General features: G+C 36.4%; 1 protein-coding gene across 2 annotated transcripts in view; it reads left to right on the plus strand.

Annotated features, from left to right (window-relative positions):
• LOC127948332 (potassium voltage-gated channel subfamily H member 4-like) overlaps window positions 1-26,776 on the plus strand; it is a 28,914-nt gene extending 2,138 nt beyond the window's left edge. The window contains exons 2-16 of one of the 2 annotated variants that reach the window (XM_052544756.1): window positions 7,796-8,029; window positions 8,767-8,898; window positions 8,980-9,104; window positions 11,410-11,656; window positions 12,220-12,377; window positions 12,562-12,769; window positions 13,172-13,366; window positions 13,565-13,764; window positions 17,167-17,416; window positions 19,024-19,223; window positions 19,894-19,932; window positions 23,443-23,780; window positions 23,959-24,044; window positions 25,007-25,083; window positions 25,236-26,776. In XM_052544756.1, coding sequence (XP_052400716.1) covers window positions 7,796-8,029; window positions 8,767-8,898; window positions 8,980-9,104; window positions 11,410-11,656; window positions 12,220-12,377; window positions 12,562-12,769; window positions 13,172-13,366; window positions 13,565-13,764; window positions 17,167-17,416; window positions 19,024-19,223; window positions 19,894-19,932; window positions 23,443-23,780; window positions 23,959-24,044; window positions 25,007-25,083; window positions 25,236-26,111 — 3,365 coding nt within the window. In that variant the 3' untranslated portion in view covers window positions 26,112-26,776. The remainder of the gene's footprint in view (window positions 1-7,795; window positions 8,030-8,766; window positions 8,899-8,979; window positions 9,105-11,409; window positions 11,657-12,219; window positions 12,378-12,561; window positions 12,770-13,171; window positions 13,367-13,564; window positions 13,765-17,166; window positions 17,417-19,023; window positions 19,224-19,893; window positions 19,933-23,442; window positions 23,781-23,958; window positions 24,045-25,006; window positions 25,084-25,235) is intronic. The other variant, XM_052544758.1, reaches the window with a different exon arrangement.
• The last annotated feature ends 1,103 nt before the right edge of the window (window positions 26,777-27,879 follow it).

Below are 27,879 nucleotides of genomic sequence, written 5' to 3' on the forward strand. Positions count from 1 at the left end.
GATCCGTCAATACAAGTGTATCACTTTCATCAAGATTTTATTCATCTCATCTAGTTTTATCTATGTTAATTTATCTTTTGTTCACTGAACCCAAATCTGACGCATTTTTCTAATTAAATCTTTAGGACTGACTGTACTCTCAGAAAAAAAGTTGTCACTGGGGCAGTACCCTTTCAAAAGTGACACCTACCTTATTTACAACTAAAAGGTACATATTAGTATCTTTAGCCCTGTTGAAAAAAACAGCATATGCTAGTTAGGTATGTTTTGAAGCATTGCAGTTGGTTTGAGCTGGTTTAAGCAGGTTATGAGCTGGATCAGCTCAGGACCAGCTTAAATCAGCTTGTGACCAACTAAGGACCAGTTAAACCAGCTGCCACGCTTCAAAACATAGCTAACCAGCATTTGCCTTTCAACAGAGAGTGTATATATTAGCACCTTTTGAAAGCATACTAAGAGTGTGCAAAGGGATGAAATCAGATGTGTTTGTTCAGCGCGTGTGAATTTGAACACCACTACAGATTAAATATTGGGATCCAAATAGTGCAATAATGAAAATACAAATAATACAACAATGCAAAGAAAACAATAAGAATGTAAAACAGTTTCACCATTCAAATGGAAAAACATGAGTTTTTAAACATGTAAATGTGGTTTGAATCGGATTTACAAGATTACGGTTTCATATAGCTTTTTTTTTCTGTTTATACTACAAACAACTAAGTGGATTCAAACTGGATTCACTCTGAAATGTGAAACTTGCTTCACCTGTATTCTGTGTTCATTATCTGTCACATGTGTGGCAAATTTGCAGTTAATTCAGCCCCCCAAATATATTATATAATATATATATTTTCACATCAAGTTTTGGTCTGAAAGGACCTTAACTAGACTTTTCACTCTGTTATCAATGAGTTTCTGGGTACAGTCTTCCGTTTCCTCATTTACATCTACTAAGACCTTGCGCCATCTTCACCCCGCCTGAATATTGGATACACTGAAGCATCTGGTGTCAGTCACTTCCTGGTTAGACTGTAAGGAGTCTCTTAATGAGCTCTCAGGAGATTTCACAAGTAACCTTTCACCTTCTCAGCACTCGATGATGATGCTATTAAAATAAGAATGACCAATGACAGCACCCACTCAACAAGCAAATATTTTTCACGCCATATTAACTAAAAAGAAGCAAAAAACCCTTGCTTTCTCTCATCCTCTCCTTCCTAGGCATTGCTTTTTGTGTAAGTAACGTATGGGAAAACGTCTCTGCATGATCCTTTTATCAAAAGCAATGTCCTTAACTCACTGTACAGCCAAACATTTAAATCATATGAATCATTCCCTCTGCTGTTCCTGGGGACAGATTTTCACACTATGAAATGTGACGCTGACCATGTGCTCTCTCACTTTTCAGAACAACTTCCTGCTATCGTGTCACACCCGTCCTAAGCAACACTGGCTGTCTAAATGCAGCATCAGTATGTACATGTATGAGTGAGAGCTGTGACGTTGGGAATTTGTATACCTCGGTATCACCACCCCACTCTCTATCTCGTATTTTCCATCTCCTTCATAATCAATTAAATCAGTTTTAATTGGCTGCGGCAGACTAAAGATCTGGGCCCGTATTCACAAAACATTTTATCTCACTAAGAGTTCTCCTAAATGGCAGTAAATGTTTTTAGCTTAGAGTTGTTTCTTAAAAACTGTTACTAACTTTTACTAAGGAATATACAGAAGTCAGCTGTGGCCTAATGGTTAGAGAGCCGGCCTAGTTAATGAACAGTGCTCTCTCCTCAATACCAATGGCTGAAGTGTCCTTGAGCAAGGCACTGAACCCCCCAGTTGCTCCTTGGGCGCTGGATCTATAGCTGCTCACTGTTCCTGGTGTGTGTTCACTTCTCACTGCTGTGTGTGTGCGCTTGGATGGGTTAAATGCAGAGCACCAATTCCGAGTATGGGTTATCATATTTGGCAAATGTCATGACTTTCACTTTCAAGCCTTAAGCTAAGAGTAAGGGCGGGGTTGACCTTGTTGCTATGGATGACGTCAGCATGCTTACTATCTATGCACACAGTGATTGGCTGATAGTCTCTGTCAGAGATTTATTCATATAAATATTGAGAGCACAATATTATGTTGCCATATTCAAATAAAGGTTATAAAATAAAAATGTTAATTGTCACATTAAAATAAAGATGATAAAATGCAGGCTAAGTGTCACTAATTAAATAAGTAGGCTATATATTCTGCTAATTGTCAGCCTCTTATATGTACAGTATGCTCCTCATAAACAATTATGTCAATATGCATTAGGGTTGTCCTCGACTAAAGATTTTTCTGGTCGACTATAAGTCATTCATTTAAAGCATTAGTCGACTATTAGTCGCACTTTTATTAATAAATCATATAAACCATAATAATGAGCCTTTAATTACTTATATAGCCTAATAAGCGCTCAAGCGCAAGCAAAAAAGGCTTGCCACAGTGCACCGGCAAATATAATAATTATGAATTTGTTAGGGAAAAACAGCGTGTACACTGCATTAACATTTAATTTATTGTTACATTAATACTTTCTGTTTTGGGTTTAAGAGATGATGTCTGCGACAGTGACTTATCTCCGCAGCACCTGTATGCATGTTTCATACGGATTACATAATGTGAGAATTTTTTTTTTTTCTGTTTGAATTGGTTCATTTAAGAGTTTCACTCTTTATAGATATATTTTTCATGTTTGTAATAAGGCAAGCATACACAGAGTTTCGAAGTGACACACTCAAGTTCACAGAGTCTGAGACGGCAGAAAGTGCATCATTTGCTTTAATTATTTTACAAAAGCACAACATTTTGTTGCTATTCTGAGCGCACACTAGAGTCTTTACAGATAGAAAATATGCATTACTCTTATCTGTATGACCAAAAAAGACTAAGTATTTTTAGAGCAAATGATCACCCTGGCGCCTCCATCTGTCCTGCGGTAGCCCAAGTGCGCTACTGTTTAGCTTTCACACTCCGCACACACATGCACACTTTTTTCCAGGCTAACATTAGATTGAGCTGCCATGTACTACATACATATCTCAGATGATAAGCCATATTTGAGGACCATCATGGACTGCACGATTTTGCCACTTCATGTGAAATTTAAGCAACTAATAAAATTTGGGTAAAATTGGAAATTATTTTAATTAGCAGAATAATCAGATTATGGCAGATAGTAAGACATACAAACGTAAAAGAAAGCCAAACTGGACGCGAAATCAGCTACATGTATATATTAAGGATAAACTCAAACATTTGGAGTTGGGATAACCTCCAACCAAACCAATTCGAAAAAATGCTACTAAAATGTTTATATACCGAGGTAGATTGCTGGCAACAGTCATTTTAGGATCTCACTACTCCTAAAGTTTCACAGATTTAAGAGCTAATTTTAGCACTAAAACACTTTGTGGAATACTCTTAGAGCAAACATTTTAGGAGTCCTAAATTAGGACTGACATGCACACTGTTTTTAAGATTTTCTCTTAAATCGGCAAGTTAGGAGCTACTTTTAGCCTCAAGATGTTTTGTGAATAGGGGCCCTGGAGAAGATTATTGGAACAGAGAGGTGTTTGACAAAGAATCGATGTTGTGTTGTACAGCCTGTACTTCATTAAAACTGTTATATTGATCATGCAGAACAGAACAATCTGCATTATAAAGGACAGTGGCCTGAATATTTTGGTTTTGAGGAAATAAATGTTTTTAGACTTTTAATTAGGCCTGAATACTGTGAAGTGACTTTGAATTAAGCCCTTAAAGCCCTTAAAAGACTTAAAGAAAAACAAGTGTGGAAGTCTGTAAATGATTGGTATGCATTGTGACAAACAAAATAAAAAATAAAATAAATTCCAATTTTGAGCATGGTTTGAATCTCACTAGCATGAAGGCAAAAGTGATGTACATAACAATTTGTTTAAAATTTTCAAAAATATACTTTAATGTTGAAATGTTTTTGAAAGAAGTCTCTTATGCTCATTTAAGGCTGTATATTAAAAATATACTTTAAAATGTAATATATTCCTGTGATGCGTAACTGAATTTTCAGTGTCAAATGATCCATTTCTTATTATCTTATATTGATTCCATTTCTAACATTGATTCCGTTTCTTATTATCAATCTTGAAAACAGTTGTGCTGCTTATTATTTTTGAGGATGCTGTGATAGTTTTTCAGGATTTTTTGATGAATAGAATAGCATCTTTTTGAAATGGAAACCTTTTATTACAGTTTAAATGTTTTTGCTGTCACTTTTGGTGCATTTATTGTGTCCTTTCTGAGCAGAAGTATATTTCTTTCCAAATAATAATAATAATAAATAAAAAATTCTTACTGTTATGTTATGTTTTGGTGTAAGTTCACTAGCATCCTGCATCCTGGCTAGCTGTTACCTCAGTTTTAGCATCTGTGTGAGTTTTTTGTTTGCAATAATTAGCAGCTTTCTCTTGTCATTTAAAGCCTCGCTAGCGTCATAATTCAAATTTTCTCATCCTGCTATTTGCCTGATAATTGTGTAATGTACTGTTAGTAATTTTGGAAGAAAGAGCGAAAGAGTGAAAATGTTTCATAATGTATTATGAAAAAACAGTCTTTACTGTGGTGTAATGTAACTTAGTAGGCTAATAATACTTCGTTAGTTAAAGCTGCAGTCCGTAACTTTTTGAGGTTAAAAATGATCCAAAATTCAGTATAGTACATAACCAGCCAGTGTTCGAAATTATCGCCTTACTTTAGCCAGATTCACAATGGTTAATTTATTATAATGTTTTTTTTTTTTTTTGCATGGTAGGGGTTTTCACAGGATATTGGAGCACGCTGCCGTGTCATTACGTCAAGTCTGTGAACATAAAGAAGTTGTCCCTGCTACTAGACCACCTGCAGGTGGCGGATCGTATAATTATAGCCTATTCCCACAGCAGCTGGAGTAATTAAATGTCAAAAAATCATTTTGATGGCGGGTTGTAAAAAAAAAAAAAAAAAAAAAAAAAGATTCTATGAAACACGTGTGAATTAAATTAAATTATATTCCAGTTTTAAATGTGCTTCTGATTACAGATAGACTGGGTTTACACAAGATGTGTATTTTAAAGACAACCAGTTCGATGGAATGATGTAACAATTAGAGATTAGACTGTACAGAAATTGAAATCTGCATGCTACACAATATACTCATAGTCATGCAATGCTGATGTTGTTAACATTAATAATTTGAGAATAAAGTATAACAATAATAATAATTTTCAGGGTTTGATTAACTCACCATTGGTTGTGCAATTTATTTTAATCCTTTTTTCTCAGTTGGTCAGAACAAAGCGTTGCAGACTTGTTCAGATGACATATATTCATATGTCATATATTCCAAAACATAGGCTAGAATCTGTGATTACTAAGTACAGTGAATATCTATAAATAAATAAATAAATAAATAAATAAATAAATATATATATATATATATATATATATATATATAAATATATATATATATATATACACACACACACACACACACACATACATACATACAATGGAAAAAAAGAGTTAAATATATACAAAATGGAAGAAAGAGCTAAAACCGAACACCATCTTGCTGCTCAAACTGTGTATAGAACAATTACAGATATTGATTTGCTCCTTTTCTATTTTGAATTGACTTGTACTTTTACTTTCAATACTTAAGTTTACTGTTTCAAAATAAATATAGTACAATAAATGTCTCATACTTTAACATACACATATTTGGGTGTACATTTTCCACATATATGAACCACATATTTTCACATTTTCAATTAAAAATAAACTGTAGACACTTTTTTTTCTTCTTTTTTTTTTAAATATATATTTCCCTAGCAACAAGATAGCAAAAGCATCTTGACTTGACCACACAGCACATAGTGATAGTTTTCATAACAGTCAGTTGCACAGTATCATCTCACCATCTTGGAAAGCAGAATCTGTCATAACCGTTGGCTTCTGTGAGAATAACAGTGTGCATTTGAATGGATTGATAGGAAAAGACTGTATGTGTGAAGAAACACACACACACACACACACATACACATGGTTTGAACACCAATTTTAGTCTCTCTATAAAATAAGTTATTAATACAGTAACAAGTAAATTTGTTGTGTTAATGATTTATATTTTACATGCGCCTGCAGTGATCTCAGTGTGGCCGGTTCTGAACCTGTAGCACTAAACAAAGCAAATAAAAATGTGTTTGTGTGTGTGTGTGTGTGTGTGTGTGTGTGTGTCTGTGTGTGTGTCTGTAATGAATTTTAGATTAATTTTTATTTAAATTAATTAAGATAGATGTGTCATGTTTTTTTATTATTATTTATTATTACTTTATCCCCAATTACAGTTCTGTTTAACATAATTATTATATTACAAACACATTCTAAACTATTTTGCAGTCTTGTGTACAAGCTGATGCCTGAAATCTTTCTCTGCAGATTTTAAGACCACAGTGTTCTTTATAATGCTGACTTCATGTCTCATGTCTTTTTTTTGTTGTTGTTTTTTTTGTTTTTGCATCTCGTGTAGTATAGCACGCAGCATTCTTTCTAGTTTATCTGATACCACAGACAGATTCCAGCCTGTGATACTGATAAACATTAAAAACAGCCAGACGAACTGGCAATCTGAAGTACAGTCTTGTATGTCAACTGTAACAGAATCATTTTATATCAATAATATCAAAGAATGAAATAATATTAGCAACAGATGAAGCAAAGATATCAATCAGATATCAAGTGCCTTTCTCGTATATGCATATCAGTTCAGTAAGTGCATGAAATCCGATCCCCCTCAAATAGTTTATTTGCTCAATTGCTTCATATGCTCATTCTCTCGTTCATTTATTTGTTCATTCATTATGTCATTGGTGCAGATGCAGCACTCACACTAAGCTTGTTCTGTGTAGTGAGGTTGATGGTGAGGTCATGCGTCTAACTTAAGCTTTATTTATAGTTTTTTCTGCACCAGTGCTGTCTATTGATTCTTGCAAGGAACAATTAAATGCATCTAGGGATAAAATGCTTTAAGTAGATGTGTAAAGTGTAACATGATACTGATCAATTATATGTTTTTCCATGTCTTTAACAATGTTTAATAATGGCTTTCCATTAATATTATTTACCAAAGCTGATCTGAATGTCAGAGGGAAAAAAATAATTTTGTGTATGTTTGTTCATTAATGGGGAATAATGACACAAAGAAACCGAGTTTCGATTCATATATTATTTCCACCTGTCTTTTATAAAAGTTTGTGTACATATTCATTGTGGTTTAGTTGAAAGCAATTAATTGGCAGCATTAAGGGAAAGAGTGCTGTCCAGTTTTTGGGGGCCAAAATATTTAGCTAAGACTGATTGATCCAGAACCAGAGGCCACCATAGTACTTCTTTTTCCCAAATACACTCATACGCACCCACAGTCGACTGATTCTTATATAATCTCCTCCACCCCTGCAAAAGAATAGCAAAGTTGCCATGGAAACAGTACACGCATCTTTTGGATTTCTACCAGTGATCTAAAGAATTCGGAATAAAACAGGAAATCTATAATTAGCTTGCTAATGAGAAGGCCAGAATGAGAGAGTAGCCTGAGTAGATGGCATACAGCATTCAATATAATAAACCTCCTGAATTTAGTTTGTACATTTATGATTATGATAAGCAAAAGTGGGTGACTTTTTGCATCTGACCGTTTTCCACTTCTTTCCTCTGTGTGTCTGTATTGGGCGTGCGCAGACAGTAACTTCCTGCTGGGCAATGCTCAGGGGAGTCGCGGGTACCCCATCGTGTACTGTTCGGATGGGTTCTGCGAGCTCACCGGGTTTGCACGGACAGAGGTAATGAAGAAGACATGCACATGCCAGTTCCTGCATGGACAGGAAACAAGCGAGAGAGTCACTCAGCAGGTGGACAAAACCCTGGAAGGACAGAGAGAGTTCCAGACCGAGGTCCGCTATTACAGGAAGAACGGTAACGATAACTATCTTCTGCAGGACTTCATCGAATGAGAAGTATAACAGTTTGGAATAATTATGTTTTTGAAAGAAGTCTCTGGTGTTTTCCGTTTTTCTTTATCATTTTAAAATGTAATTAATGATTTTTCAGCATCATTACTCAGTCTTCAGTGCCACATGATGCTCCAGAAATCAGATGATTTGCTGCTCAAGAAACATTTCTTATATTTAACAATGCCGAAAAAAGTTGTGCTGCTTAATCATTTTGTGGAATTTTCTTTGATGAAACTGAAGGTTCAAAAAGAACAGAATTAGTTTGGAATAGAAATCCTTTGTAACATGATAAATGTCTTTACTGTTATTTTTTTGATCAATTGAATGCATCTTTGCTGAATAAAAGTTTCAATTATTTTTCTTTTTTTTACCCTAAACTTTTGAATGAGAGTGTATCACAGTTTTTAACATTGTTTACAGCAATGATAATAAAAATAAATGTTTCTTGATTTCTAAAGGACACTGAAGAATGAATAAATAACTTTTGAAAATATATTTGAATAGAAAACTGTTCTTTTAAATTGTAGATATATTTTACATTATTACTGTTTTTTACTGTATTTTTGATTAAATAAAGGCAGCATTGGTGAGCATAAGCAAAACAAATCTTAATTACCCCAAACTTCAGACCAGTAGTGTACATTTGTTCTCTGTAGACGCATATCTGGAGCTCTAATAATTTTTCTTCTGTGAACCCAGGTACTGCCTTCTGGTGTCTGCTGGACATCGTCCCTATTAAAAATGAGAAAGGAGAAGTGGTTCTGTTTCTCTTATCCTTCAAAAACATCACTGACTCGTATGGCAAATCACATCCCGGCTCCACCACAGAAGGTAACGGACTGGCAGTGAGCCTGTTTGATCCAAATAACAGTTGATCTTATTTACTCGCTGTGTGTTTTTCTGTTGTGTCAGAGGATGGTACTCACAACAGGAAGTCCGGTCGAACTCATCTGAGTCAAGCTCGTGAGCGTGGCCGCAGCGTCCTGTACCACCTGACCTGTCAGTTCACCAATAGGAGCAGAAGGAAGCTGCCAAATGTAAGTAGATGTGAAAACCACAATCTTTCTCACCCACCTTACTCACTCAATTAATGACAAATTACTGAGTGCACCTCTTAAATATGTTTGATTAGCAACATTCTTAAATTATGTATTTAAAAAAAAAATCACTTACCCTGTCAACAGTAGTTCTAACCATAAACCTTCTAAAATCGTGTTTAATATATGATGACAAACTTAAACTAAAAACAAAGAAATAAACTTGAAATGTATTCTCGGAAATAAAAAATACTAATCATACACAATTTTGCTTAACATTCTCATGCAATTCAATTGATCTTGCATTTGAAGTATTTTTTTCCTGGAAAATGGATGAGAATACTGGTAAAGAAAATGCTTTTTTTTTTTTTTTTTGTGCAGCATATAAAGATGAGATTCTTGTTCTCTGACATTATGTTCTGAAATGACTGACCTTACAAACTGTTGACACTTTTAAAGAGTAAATGTCCTCGTGCTTCCGGCTAACAAGATGAAACCGAGGTCTGCTGTCGCTGTTAAAATGAAAAGGTCAGCCTCATGTGTTGATATCTTGCAGAATATTCAGTATTTACGTCCAGCTGACGATACTTACTTTCATAAATAAATATACCAGACACCAGCCCAGACAATCAATTCCCCACGCTTGGAAAAGAACACACAGTTCCCAAAATCCAACTCACTGAACACTTACATTGTGATGCAAATGCCTTTTTTATTAATTATATGTGAACAACTGGCTTCGCATAAGAAATCCCATCTATTGAACTTTTAGTGATGAAGAGATGACTCACAGCTTCATGGAAGCTACAAAAAATCAAACATGTCCATCAAAGAATAAGAAGATTGTGGATTGTTAAAATCCAAAGATAAGATCCAAAGATACTCTATTTCACTCAACATAGTAATAAGTTATAAGGTGCTGTCTGTGAGTTTGCAGTCTGTATTGAATGTGACCCAATAGAAAGAATAATGGCAAGAAATATCTTTATTTGAGTTTCCTTGCGAACTGCAAGCAAAAATAAACACAAAAACGAACAACTCTTAAAAGCTGATCCTTTTATTGAATAGTTCAAAAATCTGATTTGAATAACCATGAAATACTGCCATGCAAGACTTATAGTTTTAGCAGAGGAATAAAAGTGAAATATACTCAAATTAACCGAGAGCTTGTGAATCAGAAACAGGGAACTGAGGACTTTCTCTCTTGTGCTGACGTACAATTAAGAGTTGCCCTGGCATTTCACAGAAAATGTTAAATGTTCCTGCTGTGTGTCATTATGAGCCGTACCTGCACCTTTTCTGAATGTCTTAGTCTGTTCAGATATTCTTTCTGAATGCAGCAGCTGTGGAGAATAAATGAACAATTATTTCTGCTGCATTCAGAAAGCAATAACACAATTTAGGCCTTTTGATCTGTTGCAAATGCCTTTCCACATCTTCATGGCAAATGACTGAATCCGCCTTTAGCTTTTTTGCACTCACAGACATGAAACATCAAGCGCAGCCTTCTAAGAACAGTCATGTTTGATATCACCATGTTTATAAGGCACAAATTACTATTTAATGAGAAATATACATCATTTCCGCGAAGATGGGAGTCTGTGGGATTTGCTTTGGAGACTTAGTTTGTTTATTCCTTCTGTGAATATCTTAATTTTTAATGTTGAAATAACTTTATCTAATGCATATGCCTGTTGGAAACTTGAGCAGTTCAAAAGCAGAAGTTCAGTTTTTTAGCAGAAGGTCAATCTGTAGACCACGGATCTAGTGGACCACTTCTGTTCATCAAAACCACATGTTTTTAAAGGTTACTGGTTCATGCTTAATGTAGAAAGAAACCATTTCTAATAGGTTACTATTCTTTTTCTTTTTAATGAGGTGACAGCGCATGCACATCTCACATTTGGGCATGCTGGGTCACCAGTTAATTTAAAAACTCCAATAACACGGGCACGGCGTGGCCCACATTCACTCAAAAGACATGGTGAAGAATATTTGGATCGGCCGTGATTAAAGTCAGAATACTAGAGGCTAAAAGGCTGAATTACTGAGATGAAATTGAATGCGGCTTTTATGATTTATAACAGCAGTCAAATCAACAACTGCTGAGAAATCATTTGCTCGCACATAAAAAAGAGAATTGCTTCCACTTAAGAGGCTCTTAGTAAAAATGTAATTTACAGATTATATCCTAGTTTTTTTTTTCCTGAATTGTGTAAGGTTTTTAATTCAAATACATTTTGAAATATGTTTGTTGGTGTAGAAAATAGAAATAAAAAGACATTTCTTTTCATGTTCTTCGCAGCATGTTTTTTCACAGCCAACTCTCCCGGAATACAAGGTGGCATCGGTGCAGAAGTCCCGCTTCATTTTGCTTCATTACAGTGTGTGCAAAGCCTTGTGGGACTGGTTGATCCTCCTTGCGACATTTTACGTGGCTGTCACCGTCCCGTACAACGTCTGCTTCTCCATCCCTGACGACCCGGACTGTGACTCCACCTCCAGAACCACCCTTGTCAGCGACATAGCCGTGGAGATGCTCTTCATCCTCGGTGTGTGATGTGTTTTTGGGAGAAATTGTAGCCTACATTTTGGGTTTATTTGCACCTCTGTTCTATTTTTAAACAGTGTTAACATCTGACATCTTAAGGGCTCAGAGCTGCTTTCACCTTAAACATGTTAACTAAATGACAATCACACCCTCATCCCCAAATGAGATCATCTTTCAAATCCACACTCCCCATATGCACAAAGCAAAAAACTAAATGTCTATTCATTTAAAAAAATAACAATAATACCGAAGCCCCACTGTGACCTGAAGCCAGTGGTAATGTAATACACCTCATGGACACAGATGTGGTAAAATAACTGGTTGATGGGACTAAATGTTACACGGAATAAGGATCTGCACAGAACAGCATTTACGAGGCTTCATCACTCTAATTAGCATGTTTTTAATATTTATGCATTCACAGTCAATATTTGTGTTTGATTGAAGTGGTGCTGCTTATGAACTCATGAGTGCTCTTGAGAGAAATAGTATTAGATTTTTGATTGCTGTAAACAAATCATTTTTCTAAATTCTCTTGTTTTTTGCGTTCATTTGTTTCCAAAGATATCATTCTGAATTTCCGAACCACGTACGTTGGGCCTGCGGGTCAGGTGGTTTATGATGCTCGCTCGATCTGTTTACACTACTGCACCACCTGGTTCGTCCTGGACCTCATCGCTGCTCTGCCCTTTGACCTGCTCTATTTATTCAACATCTCAGTGGTGAGAATTCATATGAAACCTTTAGAGCTGCAGTCCGTAACTTTTTTGTGTTTAAAATGTTCAAAATTCCTATAATATCCATTTTCCAAACAGTGTTTTTGACCTGTCCTGAATTTTAATGGTTATCCTCATTTTCATAGTGTAAAGCTATGCCAATTGTGTGTGTATGTGTGTGTTTTGATAGACTTCCCTCGTGCACTTGTTGAAGACCGTGCGTTTGCTGCGTCTCCTGCGCTTGCTGCAGAAGCTGGATGGTTATTCTCAGTACAGTGCTGTGGTCCTGACACTACTAATGTCTGTATTTGCCCTGCTGGCACACTGGTTGGCCTGTGTTTGGTACGTCATTGGACGCAAAGAGCTTGCCAGCAATGACCCCCTGACCTGGGACATCGGTGAGGGGTCTCTGTGTGTGCCAGATGCCAGTTAAATACACTACCATACCAATGTCCAGAGCTCAGTAAGATTTTTTTATTTTATTGAAAGAAGAGTCTTATGTTCTCTAGGCTGCTTTTATTTGATAACAAATTGCAATAAAACTGTAATATTGTCAAATATTATGACAGTTTAGAATAACTGCTTTCTACATTCTTAATGGTAAAGCTGAATTTTCAGCATCAGTACTCCAGTCTTCAGTGTCAAATGATCCTGAATGCTTATTTGATGCTCAAGAATCTTTTGGATGGTAGTGTATATAAACTGATAGCTTCTCTTTTAGATTTTTTAAGTCAATATGAAGTTGATGTTTCAATCTCCATTTTTTTTCCTTCTGTTTCCACTCTTCCTGTCCTCTGTAGGTTGGCTGCAGGAGTTGGGCAAGCGTCTGGAGACTCCTTACACGAACGGTACAGTTGGCGGCCCATCTTTGCGCAGCGCCTACATCGCTTCGCTCTACTTCACATTGAGCAGTCTGACTAGCGTTGGGTTTGGAAACGTCTGTGCCAACACAGACGCTGAGAAGATCTTCTCCATCTGTACCATGCTTATCGGGGGTGTGTTCACCAGTGTGTTTCAGGCCTAATGTATAATTAGCTTGTTTGTAGGTCAAGAGAGCCTTATTTTGGTATCCATATAGTTTCATTCCAGAAAGTTTGGTATCTAATTTAAGATGTAGAACATATTGTTTACTGAGATGATTCAGACAGTCAATTATTCAAGACTCTCTTGCTATCTCCCATTCTTTCTTACAGCCCTGATGCACGCCGTTGTGTTTGGAAACGTGACAGCCATCATCCAGCGCATGTACTCCCGCCGTTCGCTCTACCACACACGCATGAAGGATCTGAAGGACTTCATCCGTGTGCATCGCCTGCCCCAGCAGCTGAAGCAGCGCATGCTGGAGTACTTCCAGACCACTTGGTCTGTCAACAATGGCATTAACGCCAATGAGGTGAGACCCCACAAACCATGCCATGTGGAGCATATGACTACAATGTTTACATGGTGCCAGTTTAATTCACTTGCTTTATCTTCAACATTTAATCGAGTGGAAGCTCAGCTCAGCTCTTTGTTTTTAAATAAAGCGTTTTTGGAATAAAGTGTTCTATTCTACAGATTTCAGTACAGAACACTATTTAAAACCCCAATTAATTATTTTTTTCAACCGTGCAAAAGCCCATACTAGTATCATCAGATGGAGAACAATTCATGAGCGTCGATCTGGGTCACATCTACTTTCAATGGGCTAATTAATTATAGCTTTCTGAGGCTTACACTAATGCTGAAAACTGTCATTGTTATATCAGTGCTAATTGTATTGCCCACAGTGAAAAGACCTATATCTAATTAAAACAGAAACAAGAAGATCGTGGGTGCAGTGTTGAGGAAGTTACTTTAAAACTGTAAAAAGTTATTAGCTACTATTTTAAAAGTAGTTAAACTAAAGTAAATCTATTCTTTTAAAATCCCTTAGCTATAGTGCACTAACAAAAAGAAGTGATAGATAGATAGATAGATAGATAGATAGATAGATAGATAGATAGATAGATAGATAGATAGATAGATAGATAGATAGATAGATAGTAGGGGTGTAACGGTTCACAAAATTCACGGTTCGGTTCGATACGATACACTGATGTCACAGTTCGGTTAAGTACGGTTCGGTTCGGTTCAGTACGTTTTAGATACAGCAAAATGTAAAAACATCTCAACTTTTCAGAATGCCGCAAGTGCACCACGGGTCATGTGACAAGAACTAACCAATCAGCTTCATCCTTTCCCGTAACAACATTGAAAGCTCAGCCAAGATGAAGGAACAGCTGATCATAGTTGTATATGGATTGCAATTTTGAAATAAATTTAGTAGCAGAGCTACTGCAAGCGATTTTTAGAGCTGCAAATCCATTTATCCTTTCCTGAAATTTCCGCGTCTTCATGGAGAGAGCACGTCATTGTTGCTTAGCAAAGGCAGACCCCTCAGGGGCGCAACTGCCCGAGCGCTTTGGAAAGGAGGAGAAAGACGCGCCTAGCGTTTTTAGGCGCGATATGTGAACGGCCCCAAAGGCGCTCGCTCACTCAGCACACGCTGAAGGCTCATTGCAAAATGTCTAATGCAAACAGACCAGAAATAGAAGATCCTCCAATAACCAACAGGTCTGGTGTTTGGGTGCACTTTGGATTCCCTGTAAACTATCATCATCTTTTCCCAGATACTGACACAATAAGGTGATGTCGGCGTAAATGAGTTGACATGTTTCAAGTATTCCCGCTGGTGTTTTTTTTTTTTTTTTTTTGTATTCCCGCTGGTGTAGCAGATGCGACATACCGTTGTTTTTTTATCCACCACTCTCTTGCCATCACCATTATAGCTTAAAGGGAATCCAAAGTGCACCCAAACACCAGACCTGTTGGTTATTGGAGGATCTACTATTTCTGGTCTGTTAAACGCATTGGCCATTTTGCAACGAGCCTTCAGCGCGTACTGAGTGAGCGAGCGAGCGCAGCTGACTGATTAGCCTAACATAAACACATAAGTTGGTGTTTTTTTCTTCTTCGGGAGTGTCAGGGGCGTTGCCTGTTACGTCGTTTGGGTTATTGGGCTACCTTGTTGAACGCATATCATTATATATATATATATATATTTTTTTTTTTTTCAAATATAATTAATTAGTCCAACGAACCGTTCGGTATACATAATGCGTACCGCGTACCGAAACGAAAGCCTCGTACCGAACGGTTCAATACGAATACAGGTATCGTTACACCCCTAATAGATAGATAGATAGAAGTACAAAAAGTACAAAAAACACAGGTATTTAAAAGAATCTGTGAATCTTTTTTTCAAACTGATTTAAATGAACAACTTAGTGACTAATAATGAACCTGACATTTCCAGTGCAAAACATGATGGAGGACAAGTTTTGTGCGTAAACCAATATAAGGGAAAAAGTAGTATGTTGCTGTAAAAGCTACATTATCAGCTGCATTCACACCACTAAAAATGAAGTTTTGAGTTTATGAGTTTAGTTAGTAGCACTGCTACTTTTAGTAAGTTACTCCCCAGCACTGTGTATGTGTGGGAAGAAAAAAACTGAAGTGTGGCCTAGCTCATTTACACTCTGATCTGACATGCTACTAATTTATGCAGTGATTGAAAAAACAAAACAAAAAACACTGCAAACAGACACAGGAGTGCCCTTCAGACATCTAGTTGCATTGCATCCTGTTTAGATCATATTGAACGACGGATTCTGATCTCTAACAGAGATAACTTCATCTTATACATGAGTGAAAGAGTATGGCTGTTTTAATGATTATGATGGTCAGAGTTGGGTATAATGCGTTACATAGTAATGCATTACTGTTATCTAATTACATTTCCTGGTAATGCAGTAAAGTAATGTGTTACATTTTAAGTGTATGTAATATGATTACAGTTAATTTTTACAACATATATATTTTACAAAACCAAGAAGAAAAAAAATAATAAAATATATATATATATATTTATATATATATATATATATATATATATATATATATATATATATATATAATATATATATAATCATATTACATACACTTAAAATGTAACACATTACTTTACTGCATTACCAGGAAATGTAATTAGATAACAGTAATGCATGTAACGCATTATACCCAACTCTGACCATCATAATCATTAATATTAATAATATAATATATATAAATATAATAAATAATATTTGTATTTTTTGCAGTCAATATTGATGACAGAACTATGAATTTCTCTTTGTAGTGTATTTTTTAGGTTTGATAACTTGAAAGGTAAAGTAAACTTGAGAGTAAAGTAATTAGTAATCTGATTATTTTTTAAATGCAGTAATCAGTAATGTAATCAAATTATAATTTTAAATAAGTAATTAGAAATTAAGTGAATTACTTTTTTTGACTAACTTACCCTTTATGATGGTTATGGTTTTACAACTGTAAACACGGGCTTTTCAGAAAGCTTAGCTGACTTGTTTCCCTGCCCTGTCAGGAAGTGACTTTGCAGGCAGTGTTTGCGCACCAAGGTACCTCCCAAAACTGATTTCAGACAGAAATCTAAGTCAGCATAATAATTTAATGACGCACAACAAAACAGAGAGAACTTGATTAGTGAATATTAAATTACAATTCACATTTCTTGCAAAGAAATGACGTGAAAACTAAAATGACCAAAAATGTACTGTATATGTAGCCTACACTCCAACTGACAACCAACCACAGCTTTTAGATGTCATCTTTGTTTTTTTATCTTAAGACACAGCCATGATCTTTACATCACCCCATGGCATTGTGGGTAATGTCCATCTTTCTCCCTGTCCGTTAGCTCTTACATGACTTCCCAGACGAGCTGCGTGCAGACATCGCCATGCACCTGAACAAAGACATTCTGCAGCTGCCGCTCTTCTCCTCCGCCAGTCGGGGTTGCCTGCGTTCACTATCCTTGCACATTAAGACTTCGTTCTGTGCACCTGGAGAGTACCTCATTCGACATGGAGATGCCCTGCATGCTCAACACTTCGTCTGCTCGGGGTCTCTAGAGGTCCTCAAGGACGGCATGGTGCTTGCCATACTGGGTATGTTCCGTAAACAGTTTAGACAAATGTCTACATAGAAAAGGGGGTTAAAGGGTGTTACCACAACAGTCACCAAGTGAGTCGACTTGCCTGAAAGGGTCACATCTTGTAACACAAATCCAGCCAGTTTCCTGCAGGCACTGGTTTCAGTCCATATAGATCTCAACAAATCAATATTTTAAAACAGTTCACAGAGCTGGGTAGTGACTGATTACATCCAATCTGGATTAATTAATTAGATTCCAAAAATAATTGGATTAAATTACTTTTTAAAATACTCATAATTGGACTTCAGTTACTTTTTTTTACTGATTACATGGTTACATATTCACACAATAACAATAAATTAGTCACAATTTGTTGATTCTCCCTAATTCCATTTTGGTTAATACATTTTAAATATACATTTGGAAAGTTTTCCAATTTTGTGGACATTCACAGACACTAATCAGATGACTCTAATTACACTGAAAAAAAACCCCTCAACATTTCAACATTGAATCTACGACTGATGAACACATAAATATTTATTTGAATTATCACTCAGTAGGTTATTTAACAATGTATTACTATGTCTTTGGAAGGCTTTTGTTTTGTAAACTAATTAAAATGCACAGATCAACGTTATTTCTTATTTACATTCAGTAATTCAGGAATTCACAGAAGGTATTTGTCATCTGATTATATTTCACCTAATATATTAACTTGAAGCCCCCCTGACATTTTGAGGTAATAGGTTAATAAATTAGTATCACATTTACATATTCACGGTTCTCTGATGTTGGTTAATGGTCACATGACATGCAGATAAACAATATATTTCATTTTTTAGTAAGTGTTTTATTTTGTTTTATTGTTGTTATTTCAAACTATTTATTTTAATTTTACATTTTCACAAATTCACGGACCCCCTGCAGTTCCTTCACCAATCACAGTTTGGGAAACCTTGATGTAATGTAATTTTTAATGCACTTCAACAGAATATATTTTATTTTTCTTTGCATTTTTATATCACTATATGGTACAGGATTATCCTATTTAAATCAGTGTGATAAAACAGATAAATCAAGTCATCTGGAATCAATAACGGACTATAATTTTCAAGTTATATACCCAGCTCTGACAATTAAATGTTAGAGCCAGCTGTTGTTGCTGATGCAGCTGTTTTCAGCTCAAACCAAAAAAAGAAGCACCTGGCTGTCAGACTGATAGATTGATAGATAATTAATTAAAGTGATAAGCCCGGTTTTGCAAGTTTTTTTAATTTATCTTAGTACAGTTTACTCAAACAACAGCTTGACTCGCCTTTACTAAAGGTGTGTTCAAACCATGTTGAAATTACTGTAATTTCGAGATTTCAACATGTTAAAATTGTTCGTTTCCTCATACAGCTTCTTTAAACAATCAACAATCGTCTTTTCTGAGAGCTTCTACATGACCACCTGACCACTGCTGTTTCGTTTAGGCATTGATAGTGGTTAGTGAATGATCCTCTAAAAATGCATAATCCCAGTCCAAGGACATGAACAGCTCCAAATAGAAAGTCACCTGTTTTCATCTTGAGGCTATGGCATGAATGCAACATAACATGTTTGTCTGGTGTACAGGTAAGGGAGACCTGATTGGCGCTGACCTGCCTGGTAAGGATCAGGTGATCAAAGCTAATGCAGATGTAAAGGCTCTGACCTACTGTGATCTACAGTACATCAGTGTCAGAGCGCTGCAGGACGTTCTGGAGCTCTACCCAGAATATGTCAGCCGCTTTAATGAGGACATACACCACAACCTCACCTACAACCTCAGAGAGGTAAAGTGCCTCACACAGTACACACACAATAGAAACTGAGACTATTTCATTATTTGAATAATGGTCAATAAAATAGTGTGTGTGTGTGTGTGTGTATATATATATATATTATTCAAATAATTTACATGTGCAAATTACATATTTAATACCTGTTTGTTTTGGGGCGTACTGTTGCAATAGACAATCCCATATAATTAATTTCAATAGTTTTTTTTTAACATATGTATTCAGTACGTACAGTATTGTCCAAAGGTTTAGGGGCAGTACAATTTTTTATACTGCTGAAATAAGTCTCTTCTGCTCCCAAGGCTGCATTTATGTGAGATCCAAAATACAGTAGAAGTTGTAATATTTTCAAATATTAATACTATTTAAAATAAGTGTTTTCTATTTGAATATATTTGAAAATTTAATTTATTCCTGTGATAACTGAATTTATTAGGAGCCATTCAGTGTTTAATTTTTAGCTATTACCATTACACTGATTTGGGGCTCAAGAAATTTTTAATCTGTAAAATTTTAATATATGTGTGAAAACTATTATGTATTTTGTTTCGATTTTTTTATAATTAGAAATCTCAATCATTACGTCGTGCCCATTCATTTATTTTAGTAGCAACCTAATAAGCAGAAACATTATGGTACTCAGGAGTTTCATTTATCTCAACAGGGCCAAGCCAGATTGTCTCACTCAACTCAATCCCCACAGGTAACAAGCAGATTTATCACACACTTTTTTTTTTTCATTCTTTTTAACCTTTCCATTCACACTCTCATGCTTGCACACTTGCACCGCCATACCCATACTTATCAAAAGGCCACCTTACATAAGCTCCCGATTGTTAGTGTCACTCTGAACTGCAGATGTGTGTGTGTGCGACATCAGAGTTGGCAGACAGCAACTCCTCTGGATCTGCCTGAATCAGATGAATTAACAATCTGTTTGTGGCACTGACCCTCTGTTTCATTGCTGTGCCAACTGTCTTAATGATCAGAACAGCTACACACACACACACACAGAAACCAAAGGAGGCATACAGAGTCACACACACAGAAGCTCATAAGAACATGGTGACATGCACAAAACAGTGACTCATAAATAATTTTGAGTGTTCTTTTGCAAAAGCAAAGAGCATGAAACCCCACACTGAGAAAAGTGAGTGGTTCATAAAAATAATTTCCATAGCTTTTCTGAGTTCAGTTGAGCTATTTAATCATTTTAAGTAAATCATTTTAGATAAATACATTTTAGATGTTAGGTTGCCATGACTTACAGTTTGCCATCATTGTAACAATTATCTATTAAGATATGATAGCTCTCGGATGAGACATTAAACCGAGATCCTGACTCTCTGTGGTCATTAAAAACCCTTAGCATCCTGGCCATCATGACCTCCTAACAATCCCTGTATCCACTGATTGGCTTGATCACTCAGTCTCCTCTCCACCAGTAAGCTGGTGTGTGTGGTGGGCTTCTGGCGCACTATGGCTGCCGTCGCCTCATCCAGGTGGATGCTGTAACGATCGCGATCCAGATAAACACAGGGAGAGAGAGAGATCCAATAGCAGGTATGTTTTAATGGGGTAATCCAAAACGTAATCCAAAACTAACCAAGGTCAAAACCAGAAAGCAGTCCAAAAACAAAACAAACAAAGGAAGGTAGGAACAGGAAAGGGAACTTGGAAAACGAGGGGTCTCAGAGGACGAGAAGACAATGAAGAATCTCGGAGGACGAGAAGACTGGGATACGAAAGGAAAGGACTCCATACAGACCACAGGAAAAGACTGGTAAACATAGGGAGGCTAATGACAATTAAGTGAAGGCACCTGGTGCAATTAGTAGGAGTGCAATTACTGTGATAAAAGGACAAGACTAGTGGAATTCAGATGCTGCACACTGGTGGTGGATGAGGAGATACCCCCTGACTAAGTAAAGTGCTTTGAGTGCCCAGAAAGTGCTATATAAATGTAAGGAATTCTAATGACAAGAGATCTGTGCAAATTGTTCAGTGTAATATTCTCCAGTTTTCTTAAACTGTTTTCTATTTTAATGTTGTATTAAACTGTAATTTATTAATGTGATGTCAAAGCTGAATCTGCATCATTACTTCAGTCTTCAGTGTCACATGATCCTTCAGAAATCATTCTGATATACTGATTGCTGAAAATAGTTGGGCTTATTAATATGATAACCAGTGAAAAAAGTTGCATTACCGCTACCTACTGATCTGGAGTGTGGAATGTGCATAGATTTGGAATAAAGAAACAGAGAGAGAGAGAGAAAAACTAGATTCTATCTATTGTTCCTGTGTTTTTCAGGTATTTAAATATTTCATGCACTCATGATTGCCTTGACCCATTTCATAATAATACTTTTAAAGAAATATTATCAGCTCCCAGCCATCCTATTTCTTGAATTATTTGAAATCTCTCCCGATCATATGCAGAACACTCAAAAAGAATATGCTTCACTGTTTCTAATTCTCCATATTTATCACACTTTACTGATTCATGCTAACCTATTTTATGAAGACTATAGTTTAATGCGTTATGTACAATTCTTTATCTTCAAATGATAAAATCTTTCTTTCTATTTCCATATCTTTTCCTCTCATTTCCAACACACTTCTGAATCTGGAAAAGATGTCTTTGTTTAGACTCACTATTCCATAGTGTTTGCCATTTCTTACTTACTTCAATTGATATCACTCTCTTGAACTCAGCTTAACTTATAGTTAAATTAATTTCTATTTTTGGATGATTTAATGCTTTCTTTGCCAGCAAGTCTACTACTGTACCTCACTTTCCATCCACAGCCACATGTGCAGACACCCAGAGGAATTGTAACATTGTATCTCCAGCAGCTTAAACCAAGAAAAGAGTAATGGTGGACTGCTGCTTCTCACATACCGCCGGAGTCAAGAGCATCAAAAATCGCTCTGGCCACTCTGCTCACAACGCTGCAAAAAGATTTGTGAGCGATCTGACGCTCTGATGTAGATTGAATGCTTATCTTGTATTTAAAGTGGCCACAAAGCAATCAAGCTTGTTGATCTTGTGCAGACTAACCACAATAAGAGTAATGTTATAAGTTAACCTCATTAAATATTGTTGTGGACGAAGTTTTAATGTCCTTTACCTAATAATGTATAAAGCACTGTAAAAATACTCAGATGCAAGTAAAAGTCCTGCATTGAAAATGTTACTTAAGTAAATATAATCAAGTATAAACATTACTTAATGTAAGTATAATCAAGGAAATTTGTTTAAAAGTAAACTGGGACTACTGTAGCCTACTATTATAAATTATATCATTAGATTATTATTCCTATATCGTTAATGCACATCAGCAACTCACCAGGAACATGAACAATCTCAGACACCTTGGTCCACGTATCATTTTTATTTTATTTTTTAAATCCCTGTACACAAACAGGGACACATCATAGATTATTGCAAACGGCAAAAGCAATAATCAACCTGTCCTCTATTTTGCTTGATGTGGTCAGAGCTGCGTTATCTGGAATCCTCTCAAGCGGTGGACTTCTACGTTCCGATTGGTTGCTGCCCAACCGCGTCATAGCTCGTTACCATAGAGTTGCCCTGATTTCAACTCTCCACGACGCTCTCAACAGCCAAGTCGCGCCGCTCCTCGACGCTGGCTCATATTGAAAATGAATGACTTCCGGCCACTTTGACGCACTCGACGCTGGCGGTGTGAACACACAGTTAGGGTGGGGTCTATGCTAATAGGGCAGAGAGTGTCACAAATGGGCGGGACTTTCCCTAGTATGACATGTTAATTGGGAGAAATCTGCAACTGCTTGTTTAGAGACTGTTTATGATTTATTATGATTATAAAAAATGAGTGGGTGGATTTTTACCATTATAGGCTGGTTGTTTTGACACACTGTGGCCATACAACTGTGTTCAAACATGATTTTTGCATAATAGGTTACCTTTAATACTTCAATAATTAATAATGTGTAAATAATATTTCTACAGTGTAGTAGTATCCAAGAAGCAGTATTTGTTTTTTGCACACAAATTCATGCTTTTCCTGTCCTCTACAAATGAACTAAAAACAATCACCTTTAAGCCTTCAATGCTGTGATTATGACTAATCGCTTTCAAATATATTCTGGTAATAACATAGTGATAACATAGCAACTACCTACACTACATTTAGGCTCTTTTCTCTCTACCTATTGTTTCTAGGAGCGCTTTGATGATTCCAAGCTGCCGTTTATCGTGGAGGCACAGCAAGACAAGGATGCTGGACAGGACCTGTGTAGGAAGCCCCTGCTCACTGGTTTGGGCGGTCCTTCATCTCAGTCTAATCTGAGTGCCATGTTAGGGGAGGAATTTCGGCACCTTAGCATGCTTCGTGTCGGCAGATCACACATTCAAAGCCCTTCTCCTCAGATGCCACCCCATGATGATCTGTCTCCAGCTGCAGTTCCTCCTCCAAGAATAGACAAGAGCTCCAGCCACAAACCTGCCAAACTCCTCATTCCCTCGCTGAATTGTGTCAGCCCGTTGGACCTGAGCCCCCGGTGAGAAGAAACTAGAATTCATCAAGTTATTTTTATTATTTTTATAGTCTTTGCTTTAACTTTATTTACAGTGGCATTACCTCTAGAAGGAGGAAACACCCATATACAAACATGATTGATATTGAGAGCAGATCATGTTGATTACTGATGCACTAATATCATTTTGTTTGTCCTGTAGGGTTGTTGATGGCATTGAGGATAACGGACATGCTTTTCACTTCAATGTTGAGCACAGTGAGCCATCTCCTAACACAGAGGTCAAAGGTGAGGTGGACTCTCCCTTAATATTAGACTAGTGCCTTATGTTTAAGTTCAGTAGTTCTCAACATCTGTGTCAGACCTTTAAAAAAAAAAACTCTTATTATGGATATTACCAAAAATATTTTAGAGTTTGACATTACTATAAAAATGTATTTTTATCCAAATTTGTGAACCATTCGTTTTGATTTACTGTAAAAATGTTGTTGTATAAAATACTGTTTAGGTTTTTAGTCTAATTATAGTATTTTGGTATTAATGGTATTCATTTTTTATTATTATTAAATTGTTAAAATGTAATTATTTGTTTTAGACAAATGCATCTTAAATATCAGTCCCTCCAGGATTTTGCGATCCTGAAATTGCAAATAAAGTAAAATGAATGCAATATTAGCCAGTCAAGATCCAGCCAGGCCAGTCAAACTGACTCTTTTGCTAAATATTTCAACGCGCTGTTCACATGTCTTCAGTGTACTAATAATACAATTGATTGCACAATCTTACACCTATTATTCTTAATAACCTGACAGCTTGTAAGGTCATGCACACACTTTAAATAGTGTTCTATTATTGAAAAAAAGTCAAAAATGGTTTGCCCATTACTCCAATTTTCCACTTGATGTAAACATCTTTATTGGTATTCTGGCAGCTTATTCAGTGTCAGTTTTGTTAGCTATTGGTGTTTTGATATACTGTACATGTACAGTAAACACACTCATTACGCACATTTAGGTCATCGTAAATTATACTTCTACTGTCACTGAAAAACACAGATAGACACAAATACATAATTGTTTTTGGTACACTTCCACTTTAAAATAACTGAGAAAAAGTGCTGCCATGTCATTTTAGGTAGCAATAATAAAAAAAAAAAAAAATTAAGATCCTGGTGGAAATGATAATTCTGATATAATCATACATTTTGTGTTAAAAAATGGTCTGTTTCTTACTTCTTTTGGTTCTTTTAGACCCGTTTCAGGTTGGCGCAAACCTTCTCCTAGAGACAGAGGGGGTCAGACAGAGTCTCCGTCAACTCAATACAGAGGTACAGTATCAGGAAATACCTGCTGTTAATCAAAAGAAATACGTTTGGAATTACAGTTTTTCTTTATATTAAATAAGATTTTTTACATTCATAGCCATAATTTGTCATTCACTAATACTCGGACATGAACTTTTGATTTGATTCTGTTTCAGATGAACCACCTAAACCAGGAAGTGTCTTCACTGACCAAGGAGTTCCATGAAATGATGCAATTCCTGCATATGCATGTGAACCCACCTCACTTCCCGTCATCTTTCACTCCCTTCAGCTCTTTCAACTGTCATACGTCATCCAACTGTACCAACGTGGCCTCCTCAACCACCGACTGGCCATCTAGACTAGCTTTTAACATGTCTGCTGGTCCTTGCCTGCAGCTGGAGGCGTCTCAGAGAGATTCTTTAGGATCCAGGCACATATGCATTTGCAGCGGGAGCCATGCCCAGGAAAGAGGCTCCGTCTTGGGACAGGAAGGGGACATAGCGCTCCTCCATCAAGCTCCCAGTCCTCACTCAACCTATTTTCCAAGCTGCCCTGACCAAGAAAGGGTCGCCACATTGGGTGTAGAGAGTCAACTAAACCCATGTCAGACTTCTAAAACAACACCCAACTCTCCTTATCTAGGACACCATGTTCCTCGCAATAGCGGGTCACTCCTAGGCTTGGCTGCATTTCCGTCCAGTGGTTTGGCTCCTCAGGATAGGAGTGGGGGTCCTGGCAGCACATTGTCTCTGTGCACCCATAACATCCAGAGTCAGTCGCATCCATCTTTAAACATTCAGATGACCTCTGACCTGCACAACAAGGTGCCCACACCCATCCATTTATCGGTTACACCAAGTGGCCCATCAGAGCCCATTACAGCAGTCAGTTCACTTTTACATTCTGGGATTTGTAGTTCCAGCTTGCTGCATTTCCCCACGGGTCAGAGACAGAATGACCTGGTGGGATCGAGTCCTGTTCACACACTTGAGCACATTTTATCATCCCATGGCGAAAAACAGGGGAGACCAGGACCTGCTGATGAGTGACACAATGACTGAGTCGTCACTGTGCAGGAGTGATGGAAATTTTAAAAGTACTCTAACACACTCTTTGTCTACTGCATGGATAATGCTTCCATTTTAACCAAATTCAATGCATTGTGTGAGCTGTTTATGTGTGTTATGCTAGACATGCACGATAATGTGCAAAACCGTGCCTATTGTTTCAAAATCGCCTCTTTTTCAGTTCAAGTAGGACTTTAAGGTCTGTGCGTCATCCTCAATTGTATTTAGGTTAAATCAGTTTCCACTGGTTGTTTTTTTAATTGTATTTTACTCCATATGGCTTGATTTTACATTGGCAGTTTCACCGTGTAGGTTTTGTATAAGACGGTGTCCCTCAGGACTGAGTCATAGATTACGAAGAGCCAGAATTTACAGGCTGTTATCACACTGCACCTTTTTCAAAGCCTCATTTAAAAACACTTATGTTTTAATAACAAAAGATTAATTGCATTCTTTTTCCCTGACATTTTCGAGTGTGTTAAAGGGATAGTTCACACAAAAATCTAAAATCCGCCATCTTCTGTGGACCAAAAAAGAAGAATTTTTTAAGATTTGTTTTATTTATTTGTATTTTTTGCCAACAATCTTTAATAATGTCTTTAGAATAAATTATGAAAATAATAGCATAATTTTAGTTTTTATTTTAATTGAACTTTTTCTTTATATATATATATATATATATATATATATATATTATTTTTTTTATTATGGTCTCTCACAGAATATTTATAAAAGTATGTGCAGAGCAATATAAATGACATTTTGTTTAATGGGCCTCTTTTTTTTTTAATTGTCAGAAAGAATATTGAAAAAACCTGATTTATTCTTTCTCTTCATAAATCTTTTCTGGACCTCTTTCATACCAATAATGCTAAATAAATCTTCCATTTCCTTATCTCTCAACTGCGCCTGACTAAATTGAATGACTTGGGGTTGTAAAAAAAGCATTTGCCTGTTGAAAATGCCCTCTTCATAGAATAAACCACACATCTGTTTTCCAGTCATTGCACTATAGTACTTCTCAGGCTGATCAATTCTCATAAAAAAAGAGATACAGTACAGTACAGTGCCATCCACTAATACTGGCATCCTTGATAAAAATAAGCAAAACAGACTGAAAAAATGTTATATTTATCCTTTTGTTCTTTCATTGAACATATCCACAAAAATCTAATGTTTAATTACAGTATGTATAAGAAACTGCCACACGAAGAAACTATTATGTAAAACTATCCAAAGTCAACATGATAACTGTTGTTTTATTATTCAGCTGAAATGACTGCAACATCAGAATGTGCTTAACCGCACGTCTAAGTAAAGACACATAGTGGAAAAATCTCATTTAAACCACACATACTGAGGCGGCTATGCTGCTCTGATCTTCTCTGAAGAGATGTTTCTTTAGACGCCCACCATCTCGCTCTTTCTGTCTACATCAGGGCTCCAGACACATCATTAGCCGCAGGAGGCTACCCACACATGCTGCTTGGTTGTGGGATAATCTGACTAACAACCTGTTATCTCTCAGCTCCTCCCCAGGCCGATCTATGCCTCATGTCAACATTTCATAAAGGATATTTATTTCTATATCTATATGCAACCTTTTCTGCTGTTTTTTATTTATTTGAAATGCAGCTGGAACATTGATTGATGGCACTAGAAGTTGCCCAGTATGTTGTTGAAATATCCTATTTTGTCATCAGAGGGCCAATCTTTTGGCCATGGGGAAATATTATTTTATTATTATTAT

This window comes from Carassius gibelio, chromosome A3 (assembly GCF_023724105.1).
Source record: "Carassius gibelio isolate Cgi1373 ecotype wild population from Czech Republic chromosome A3, carGib1.2-hapl.c, whole genome shotgun sequence".
NCBI classification, from domain to species: Eukaryota; Metazoa; Chordata; class Actinopteri; order Cypriniformes; family Cyprinidae; genus Carassius; species Carassius gibelio.